This window comes from Amborella trichopoda, chromosome 7 (assembly GCF_054954075.1).
Source record: "Amborella trichopoda isolate Santa Cruz 75 chromosome 7, AtrichopodaSantaCruz75HAP2 v2.0, whole genome shotgun sequence".
Taxonomy (NCBI): Eukaryota; Viridiplantae; Streptophyta; class Magnoliopsida; order Amborellales; family Amborellaceae; genus Amborella; species Amborella trichopoda.
This window is the reverse complement of record NC_142342.1, coordinates 17,670,040-17,681,675: the sequence shown is the minus strand read 5'-3', so window position 1 is coordinate 17,681,675 and position 11,636 is coordinate 17,670,040. Positions and strand designations below refer to the sequence as shown.

At 36.9% G+C, this 11,636-nt stretch overlaps 1 protein-coding gene across 3 annotated transcripts in view; it reads right to left on the bottom strand.

The window, feature by feature from the left end:
* Nucleotides 1-587: 587 nt before the first annotated feature.
* Nucleotides 588-11,636, bottom strand: part of LOC105421190 (exosome complex component csl4-like) — a 36,465-nt gene continuing 25,416 nt past the window's right edge. For 2 of the 3 annotated variants that reach the window (XM_020671576.2, XM_011627609.3), the window contains 2 exons: nucleotides 3,669-3,750; nucleotides 588-881 (listed from right to left, as the gene is read on the bottom strand). In XM_020671576.2, the coding sequence (XP_020527235.1) occupies nucleotides 793-881; nucleotides 3,669-3,750 (171 nt within the window). In that variant the 3' untranslated portion in view covers nucleotides 588-792. The remainder of the gene's footprint in view (nucleotides 882-3,668; nucleotides 3,751-11,636) is intronic. The other variant, XR_016059955.1, reaches the window with a different exon arrangement.

Sequence of the window (11,636 nt, the reverse complement as noted above, 5' to 3'; positions counted from 1 at the left end):
AGCCCTCCAATCCAAGATCGCCTTATGTTCCTTCAAATCTCCATCATGGAGAAGACCATGAGGCCAATGTTGGGCAAATACAATGATGAAGAAACAATCTACTACATTAGTAGTACTACCATAGATTATGAGACCCGATATATAAATATTAAGTAGCACTACTTAGCACTTAAATGGGCAACTCAAAAGCAATTCTTAATGCTCGCCTATCCAATTGGCGGCTCATGCTGAGTGAGTTTGACATTCAATATGTAGTAACATGAGTCTATCAAAGGGCACACCACAGCCAATCATCTCGCGAAGCATGTAGTCCCAGAAAGCACTGAGAGAATCTTTACAATAACAAACATTGAGGGAACGTAAGTGTAAATTTCTCGATAATAAATATGAGGATGATGATTAAGTGATGCAAGTTACCTAGTATAAAGCTACTTGTCTCAATCGTTCAAGAAGGATTTAAGGTTTGAATTTTGTAAATACCAACCTAAACGAGATAATCTAATGAGAAACGGAATTAAAGATTGCCTTAATTATTGAAGGGATTTCTTCCCATAGTATCAGCACCGAAGGGGAACAAAGCAAAGCCATTTTGTACTAATGGTGGTAATAACTCTCAAATTTCCTCTAACCAAAATAAATCATGAATTCCCGCTAAGCAAAATAAAACATGTACTTATTCAGAATCCCAACTAACAAGCACTCAAATAAACCTTAAAAAAGGAAAAAATAGCATTAGCCTGGACGACAAATATACAAACAAGGTCAAAGTTGAAGGCTACAAATGGGACCATATCATTTAACTTTTGCAACTTTTCTTTGCTTGATTTGGCCGGTCTGAGGGCATTGCATCTCTGTCCAACTGATAGGTATCATAGTTGCACCTGCAAAAACCCAATAAACAAACTTAAATCAATGATCAGTAAAAATGGATGTAGTAGAATAGATATTGCTACACATCATCTTTCAATGCCCTCCCTTTATGGAACTATAAAATCAGTTTAGCCAAACACCAAATCATTTTGTAGGGCTATGAATCAGGCATGGTTCAAGTAAAAAATAACTAGAATTGCACACCAGTGACATCCATTCAAAGAACAGGTCCCCAAGCTCTCAAAACATATTACTAGCGATAGAAGCACCCATGAAAACCACAGGGTCTATTTTTAGCAGAGTTAGTGTTCGACCAAAATATTACCCAAGAAAACTTGACAGGAGCAGATCAAGTACAAAATAGCTCAAGTGGCAATTGAAAAAGAAATAAATAATAAAATAAATCTAAGCAGACAATAAAACACATGTAGAAGATTCATTGTCCTCTTGCAAGGCAAGCCATAAATCCCTTTGGTGCAATTTTGTCTTCGGAGAGTGTAAGCATGAGAATGCATGGCACATGCACATGAATTAACATCTGTTCACATTTATGAAAGTGAGCATTCTTGATTAGCAGTCATACATGGATGCATGTTACATGAAGGCATGTCAGAACATGTACACTGGGGATGCATATTGACTCAATTGTTTTCTTCCATATATTGAAGTACACAATAAAATCTTTAAGCTACTGCATAAAGCAAGAAGGCGAAAAACATCTCTCTCTCTCTCTCTCTCTCTCTCTCTCTCTTCATATAGACAGATTCTTGCCGAATAAGAAAACTCAGTCAAGTTGACTAGGACTCGCCTAAGTCACTCAAACTCAGCAGGCTGTTGAGTGCGAAACACGCACAACTCGGGGTATACATATTTATAACTAATTAATATATCAATAATTGATTCAATCTTGGACTATATCAATTCTAATTAATTTATAATTAACTTTCTATATACTTTTGATGCTTTTATGATTTTTAATGATTCTTCTATTGTTCCACACTTGTTTTGAGAATTTTTTTGAGAAAATGATCACCAGCCTTCTATATTTTCTACTTTTTGGAAACTTTTTTTATCACCTTTTATATACTTTTTGCGCTATTTCTAGGTTTTCTTCCTGATTTTTATCAATTTTCAGGATTTTTACCATTTTTAAATTTCTTTGGGTTTTTAAGAAGCTCATTGCAGGGACTTAGGTGAGTCCACTCGAACTCGCCCGAGTCACTTGGGTCCAAGCTCCGCATTCGAACCATGATTTCTTTCGTTCATTGTTTCATAATGACATTTGAAGCATACAAATATACTCATTTGAAAGCATGCCTCCATGCCATAGCAGAAGATCCAATATTAAAATAAATTCCTGATCTTTGCTTTCAGATTGAAGATCCAAGGGTCCAATATAGTGTCCATCATGACTGCTATGCGAACCATTTACCATATTGGAAAACCAGAATCAATTATCAGTGTTAACAAAAGCAGAACACCAAATGCCTCAGTGGCATATGACAGATCTTTTCTCCACTCAGCCTGGACCAATTGTGTGAACAACCCAGCTACTCTACTATGATCAATTGTCCCGGAGCATGAAAAAGTTCTTAAATAGCCTTTCCACATGCTCAAATAAACTCTTTGCGATTTGGAAAAGGTAATACTAGATCAAAATTCAATGATCACCAAGAATTACACACATTAGAAGAAAATACATGTGAAAAATATAAGCAGAAAAAATTTTGGAAGTTTTTCACCAACATGTTATATACTGTACAAATAACCATCCATTATTTCTCTATTGAACTCCCTAGTGATGTCCTGAATGCAAAATGTGGTTCAAACAAACCTGCAAGTCACATAAATGATCATGGCAAAGAACAAAAATGTTGGTGAAAAGCTTTTTGTTTTTTCAGGAAGCAGCTATTTCAGCAATGAACACCCAATATGGTTAGGCCATGTTCAGGAAAGGGCTATTTCAGCAATGCACACCAGAAATGTTTAGGGATGTTAATGTGGTAATGTGGTCAAAACACCACCGATTGCAACATCTTTTAAAATTTGGTAGGTGTGAGAATTCCACTCAGTCCATGTCTTACAATAGGAAAGAAAAGAGCTCCTGAGGTCTTTTCATTCCTATTGTACTGCATTCACAGAAAAGGGGGGGCATTGATGCAGCCTAAAATAAGAGGCATTAAAGTTCAGTAAAGAGACCAATTTCTGATCAATCAGCCAAAAAACAGAGACAGAAACCTACATTCTAAGGTCCCATAGGCTATTCTTACTGGGCACTTGCAAAAGATACTTGCAGAAAACAATTCACATTCTACATATTCCACTATGATGTTGGTACAATAGACGTCCAGCCTAATACGGGGTGAAAGGCATTAGCATCATAATATGACATAACTACAAAACCTTAGAACCGTACTGAACCAACCGCGCTATATGAGAAACAAAAATCATAATTATGTTCTACGGCTTTAGAAGAACTCAAAACCAGTCCATAATATCCATTATATTTATCATTCAATGAACAACAAAAATAGTGAGCTCAATGTCTAAGCATATCCATCATCAAACGTAATTTGAGACCACACCATAATTAAAATCAAGGCATTTCCAGAAATGACGCATGGTAAGCTCAACATTATTGAAAAAGAGACAAGGAAGCTTATTCACGTTGGTGCATCATGAGCAATTATATTAAGCACATGGTGCTTGGATTAGGAAATTTACAAGACCATTTCAGGAGCTGACGTCTCAACTATGCATATGGTTCCACAGAAAATCTAATAAATACAAACTCATACCTGCAGCACTTTGTGCAGATACGACCCCCAGTTCATTCTTTGCAGTTGAAAGATAATAAGCCCTTGCATCCCCAAGAGATAGCTAATAGAAGGAAATGAGTTATATTTAAGAACACGTGCTTAAAGAATATACTGTACCCAGCATAATAATCAACAGAAAAAATGGTCACATGGACATTAAACATACATAGTACTATAATAATCAACAGAAAATATGGTCACATGGACATTAAACATGCATAGTACAGATATATTTGAAAGCTTCTCATACTCATGTTTTCTTAGTAGAATCAATGATGTCAATTTTAAACCAGTAAAAAGAATTGATTTGCTGGCCAAGAAAATTCAAATAATCTGTGTGCAATCCAAGTGAAACAACCCTTGTGTTTTCTAAATACTAACAAATATAAAAAAATTAAGGAAAATGAAACGTGCAGACCCCAAATAATTGGGAGAAGTCTTGAATGATGATAAAAGAAGGCAAAACCTGAAACTGCTAAGAAAAGGTTCAATTACAGTATTCAAGAGACCACAGTGACTTTCAAAATGAACTAAAGAAAGATATATTCATAAATTACCACTTGACAATACAAACATAAAAAATACAGAAAAATAAACCAAAATGCAGCCAAAGAGATGAGCTATTTATATCATCAGTTTCTTTGGACTTAATTTCAAGAAAATCATCAAAGTACACATAATCATGGGTCAGAACACTTTATACTTTAGGTTTGGCATGATAGATTTCCCAAAAATAAACAGTCCATCTGGTAAAGAACCATATCAATGAACTAAAGAATAGTAAGGCATGGTTCAAGATGTCACAGCAATTAGTTTCCAGAACCACCATCATAAGTCACAGTTCTAGTAATTAAGACGCACTGTGACTTAAATAGTAATCATCAAATTCTCATGTAATATTTAGACTTAAAATGGAAGAGAATTGGCTGTAAGATTTTGGATTTCTCATCGTATCTGCCATTGCAAAGTCAATATATTGCCAAGCTAAATTCATATTCAGACCAATGTCAAGTTAAATCAAATAAAAAAGGTAGGCCTTGAATAATTAGTACATCAGAAAAAACCTAAGATCAAGCAGCATGGTATATTTACAAAATTTGCAGATCTCCCTTAAAGGTATTCTGTAATAAAACTTCTTGACGGGAATTAATGTGGCCCTAACTATGCCCATCCATTATTTAAGAAACTATTAGATGGAATACCTAAAAATTGGTCCAGCAACAACGACAAAAGAAATAGCTTAGCTCCAATGTGAAAAGGGATAATCGTGACCCCAGGGTTGCTACCATACGGTAGACAAGAATGATCAATTGATTCAGAAGATAAATAAATTGTTAGGCAAGCACAAGCGCACACAAACATTCAAATACTGTAACCAATGATAAGGTGCCTTGTGAATGTTCTCCTGGCACAATACTGGGAAAGAAATATATTCGACACTTATAAGCTTGAGAACTTTAAAGTAGCAATGTAGTAATCTACTAACATGAATAGAATAAACACCATAATATGTCATGATGAAACAGATTATATGAAACCAACATAAGTTATGCAAGGCTTAACAACTTGATCTGTAGACTCAGGTACCATATCCTTTCAAGAATGGGGGAAAAAAAGTATTCATCCCAATTGATTTCATAGAGATTTCGAATTTAGATGCTACTTGAGATTTCAGCGCGGCGACCTCACTGATAACTCAGTAAACAAGGGTTTAAATCACCAATATGAACTCATTGTCAAATGAAGTGGCACTAGTGTCCCCTAGGATCAAATATGCAGAACATAAAATCAATAGTAATAATCAAAGTTCCACCAGTCACATATACGTCTAAATACATGGCAAAAAGCATAAAAGCAGTATGTTGAAAAGGTATATCTCATACATAACAAAGGATACAACCATTGCTCTAATGAAAATTGGAGTCAAACGGATCTATTCTCAAAGATTACTAGGTGGAGTCAAACGGATCCATTCTCAAAGATTACTAGGTGGAGTCACAAATAATAAAGCATTAAAGTACTAAAAAATCTTCAATCATTTTGTGCCAATCAAGATGCCACACAAGGGAATTTCACATGACCTTCTAAATCCTAATGGCTGAGACAAACAGCTCCATACATTAGACTATAATGCTCAAACTCATAAAAGATTTTTTACCATAGAAGGAAAACTGCTAAATATTCTGATCAGACCAAATAGGAAGAGAAGAATGCAGAAAATTTGAAAAACTCAAGTCCAAACTTATACTAAGAAATGTAATAAGAAAAATGCCAACAAATGGCCAAGCCAAAAGGACAGTGAAGACCGAAATTCACAACAAAGATCTCTATGTATCATAAAAACTAGAGAACCAAGTTCTAGATGCCTGCTTCAGCCCATATAGATCTCTTTAACTTAAAAACATATCCAACTGGGTTTGCTGCATTGAACCTAGGTAGTTGTTCCATATATACTTATTTAATTCTCTATGCAAGAAACCATTTTTAACATCTGATTGATAAAGTGTCCAATCGTGCATGAAAGCAAGGGATATAACAACCCTTTACCGTACAATTTTAACAACTAGACTAAAGGTTTCCTCGTAATTCAAGCCATGCTGTTGGTTAAATCCTCTTGCCATGAGTTTTTCCTTAAACCTTTCAATGCTCCCAATAGGTTTATATTTCACTTTGTATACCCAATTAGAAGCTGGGTATTTTATATTATTGAAAGATGATTTTTATATGAGGAAAAATTAATTTTCTGGATTTATTTTAGTCAGAGAGAAAAATAAAATATTTGGAGGTCTTCTAAAATTTGTTTTAATATTTAAAAATTAATACTAATGTATTGAGGGCCCAATGGGGTTCAATGGGTCCACCAATGTGTGGGGCATGGGGCCCACATGGACACCATATGGGCGGTGCGCCCCACTCCATGCAAGCTTTCCTTATTGTTTCATGTGCCTTCTAAGGCATGTGTTATTTTAAAGTTTTCGAAAGCTAAGTTGCAGAGATTTGAATTGAAACTAGATAGAAAAGTGTAAGATATCAAATATTTATTAAATACTTTCTCTACACAAAATATTTGATGCGAATGGAGTTATGGAAACTGAGGGATAAGGTTCCACATCATTCCTTTAATCATGATGGTCGGTCTAAGGAATGAATGGTTGAGATCTTTTTACCCCATAGGTCTCCAAGATCAAAGGTCAAGATTAAACTTCATAATAATAGCAAAACCCTAGTCTCTTGTCTAATAATAGTAGCTATGGGGTTCTATTTCAAATCTATCTCTCGCTCTCTCTCTCTCTCTCCACGCAACCAAAGGGGGCACACCCCACTCTAGCCTCTCCTCTCTTGCTTTCTCTCATAAAAAATTAGGGTTTAGGAAGGTTAACCCTAAGGGATAGCATGCCCAAGCCACACAAGCCCTAGCCTTAAGTTCTTGCCTCATGCACATGTGCTGAGCCTTGCTCAAGGAAATCCCATGTAATGATCTCTAAGGGTTTTGCCTAGGCTTCCTTAATTGTGAAGTGTATTCTTGAACCAAGATCCCATGCACCATAGGTGGAGGACACCCGGTTTGGGGTGTACAAAGTCCGTGGGGGTAACCTGAGGCAAGGTACCAGTTGTTTCATGATTTCGTGCTTTTGTTGCTTCTTTTGCTTTCTTATGTAATTTTCAGTTCTACATGATGAATGTAATTTTCTTTTAATAGCATGCAAGTGATAGGTCTTGGTTATTTCATTAAGTCAAAATTGTATTTTGGACACTTATAAGTGATCCGGGTGGCAATAAGTATAAAAGAGTAGAAAAAATTTTAATTGCTATTGACTTGCCCGGTCACATAGTTCATCTTTCATTGGTATCAAAGCTGGGAATTCTTGCTGCCATTTTATTTTATTTTTTATTATTATTGCTGTAATTTGATTCAAAGAGTCATTACCGCAAAGATTTTTCATGGCCAAACTCTTGAAATCAGAAAGATTCGATGGAAGCAATTACGCGTCTTGGAAGCATAAAGTGGGATATGTCCTCTTTGAGAGGAATCTACATGATACGCTTACCTAAGACCCTCCACCAGTTCCAAGAGGGAACGCATATGAGAGGCAACACGTAAAAGATGATTATTCTCAGTGGGAGCGGAAAAACATGCTTGCCAAGCATATATTGCTTGTTGCGATGCAAGACTCTTATGCATCGGAATATAAGAGTTTGAAGACCGCCAAAGCGATACATGAAAAACTGGATAAGGAATTTGTAGATCCTTCTTTGGTCAAGTAAACCCTAGCTCTAAAGAAGTAGCACGAGCTAAAGATAGCGGATGGAGCAAAAGTTGCAGATCATGTGCACGTGTTCTGGGCACTAGTACATGAACTCGAACCTATCAATATGAAGCCTCCCAAGCCCATGCAGATTTGTGACCTTTTGAACACTCTCCCAGCTTCTTGGGAGGTGTTTATATCATCTCTCTCTGCCCAAGAGAATACTCCCGAGTTAAAAGAACTTTATGTCCTTGTTAAGGCCGAGGAAAAGAGAAAAAGTGTGTGTGATGCACCCGCACCCCATGATGCGGTGCATGTGGCTAACTTTAAGCCTAATGCGCCAAGTTTTAAGAAAAAGGGTAAGGGCAAGGGTAACTTTATTAAAAACAAAAACAAAAATAAGAAAGGGGAGAGAGAGTGCTATAAGTGCGGTAAAGTGGGACACAGCTAGATTTTGCAAACAAAAAAGAAATAATGCCGGGGAGAATAAAGAAAATGCTTGTGCTGTATTTGAATCTATGCTTGTTGATCCCAAGGATGCTAGTTGGTGTTTTGACTGGGGTGCTACAGCCCATGTGTCGAACACCACGAAAGGATACCGCAACCCATGGACCCCTGGAAAGCAGTTTATCTACATGGGTGGAAATCAGAAGACTGAGATCTTGGGCGTTGGGGACTATGTTATGAATCTTAAATGTGGGGAACGATGATATTGAAACAAATACCTTATGCTCCCGAAATGAGAAAGAGTTTGATCTCAGTCTCAAAATTGGCTAAAGTTGAATATTTCACCATTTTTGTTGCTGATAAGGTGACTGTTAAAACTCGTGGAGAAGTCTTTATGACTGATATGTTAAACAATGGTTTGTTTGAAATTGAAATAAAGAATCGAGTTGCTTATGTCTCATCCCCAGAATGTGAGAATGATGCTTATTTGAGGCATATGAGATTAGGGCATATTTATCATAAAAGAATGGAAAGATTAAGGAAGGATGGTTGATTGGAAAATTACAAAAGGGGTTTTTCTAAAGTATGTGAATCGTGTGTGCAAGGAAAATTGGTAAAGAAACCCTTTACGAAAGATCAAAGAGCTTCTGACATTGTAGAAGTTATCCACAACGATATATGTGGTCCATTAATGTGGCAACCAAAGGCCACAAGAGATATTTCATCACTTTCATAGATGACCACTCGCGTTTTGACTATGTTTATTTATTGCATACAAAGTTCGAAGCCCTACATGTTTAAGGAATATAAAGCCGAGGTAGAGAACCAACCCAATAAGGAAATAAATATAATAAGAACAGATAGAGGAGGCGAGTACACTTCATAGCTATTTAAAGAGATGTCTGTAGAGCATGGCATAGTTCATCAATTACCATGCCCTATACACCTCAACAAAATGGTGTAGACAAGAGATGAACAAGGACCTTAGTAGAGATGGTGCGGAGCATGATGGGGCATGCAAAGATCTCCCTAGAATTCTGGGGAGAAGCAGTATTAAAGATAAGGTATATCCTCAACTAAACTCCCACAAAGGCAGCCCCACTTACTCCACACAAAATATTCACTGGTCGTGCTCTCTCCCTTGACCATCGTAGAGTATGGGGATGCTCGGCCCATGTCCTAATCCCACACCAAAACCAAACCAAACTTGATTCCAAAACCATCAAGTGCATCTTTAAAGGATACCGAGATCATGATAAGGGGCTATCGTTTCAACCTAGAGAATGGAGCACTCTTAGATAATAAGGATGCTGCTTCTTCGAGGATGAGTTTCTCGAAGCAAGATGTAATCACAAGAAAGTTGATCTCTTTGAGATGACCAGTGACAGGGTTGAAACTCGAGAACCCGAACCACAAACCCTTATGAGAAGCAACCGAATTAGAAGACCACCTGATTTCTTCTCCCATCTGGGGGAACACTATGAAAGAGTTGGAGAAGAACCTGACAATGAGCCTTCAACCTATAAAGAAGCCTTATCCAGTCCTGAAGAACCCAATGGGAAAAAGCCATGAATGAAGAATACCTCTCCATTATTCAAAAATGGGTTTGGGATTTAGTGCCTCTACCATATGACCAAAAGTCTATAGGATGCAAGTAGATGTTAAAAAAAAAAAATTGAACTCTGAAGGAAAATTAGAGAAATACAAAGCCAGACTTGTAGTCAAAAGGTTCACCCAAAAGGAAGGGATAGACTACAATGAAACATTTTCTCTAGTTGCTAAATTTGCATCCATTAGGATCTTGATTGACATAGCAGCACATTTTGACATTGAGCTCCACCAAATGGATGTTAAAACCATAGTTATTGGAAACGCCTGGGAACCCGTATCGTTTCAAGAACCGGAATCGCGGAATCATGCCTGGCCGGAAGTTTCCCGTTGTAGGAATCGTTGTCCGTACAATAGGAATTGCTGGGAATGAGATTCCTAATTTTCAAGAATCGAGTATCGATCGAAATAGGTCCAAGTTTCATCCACAAATGGAATCGAGATTCTGGCCTCCTTGAAATCGAGATTCCCATGCCCCTAGGTTCGACGCTCCAAGTGTCAAGTTTCATAAATATGCAGAATCGAGTTTTCGTCATCTATGGAATCTAGTTTTCGACTCATGCAGAATCGAGTTTACATCATATATGGAATCAACTTTCCGACGTGTGGAATCGAGCTTCCATCATTTATGCAATCGTGATTTTAACATATTTGGAATTGAATTTCCATCATCTATGGAATCGTATTTCTAACATATTTGGAATCAAGTTTCTGAAGTATATAGATCAGAGATCCATGCTGGTTTGAGATCGAGACTTACAAAAGCGGAATCGAGTTTCCGATATCACTTGATTCGAGTTTCTGACATATGTGGTACATAGATATGTTGCTGTGTAGAATCGTGATTCTAACATATTTGGAATCAAGTTTTTGAAGTATTGAAGGGGCGAGTTGGTCAGGTGTCACTGGGTAGACTTGTTAGACATTAGAAGTACTGCAATACCATTTAGGAAGTGTCAAGTGTCACTCCATAGATTGTTTAGACATTAGAGGAGTTTGGGTTTTCTCAAGCTCAAGCCATGACGGCGTGTGGTATGGGGCCTGTAGGCAGTGTTGTAGCTACAAGGCTGCATGTTGTGCATGAAGCAAAGATGGTGGCATCGACATGTGTTAGTGTATCATCTGCAGGAGAATTAGTGTATCATCTGCGGGAGAATGTGGTTGGCAAAGCTAGCACTAGAACACCAACTCGCCCCTTCAAGAGAATGAACTATCAAATTTAAATATTTAGAGTTTTAAAGTACTAACTACTAAACATGACGGTGATGTCTTTTGCAGGTAACAAAGACGGTTATAACTTAATAACTATCGGACCATTTGAAGTTTAGATTTTTTCGAATAGATTTTTTGAAACTAAGAGGACGTGACCATGTGATTATTAAGAGTTATTTAGAGTTAAGAACTTAAGACTAAGTATTCCACATCTTTACCCTCATTAAAAAGTACACAACTCAGTTTGTTACTTTTGCACTAAGTTTTTTCAACAATATTTTTTGTTTAGGAGAACATCTGTTTTATGTGAATTCCATTTTATTTAATTGTTTAAGAGAAGCAGTCCCTACTACACCAAAGCATCAAATTATCTCGAGGTGGACACCTAATCACAAGGAACAAGCAATGATCTTATACTCGATCTTTTTCACCT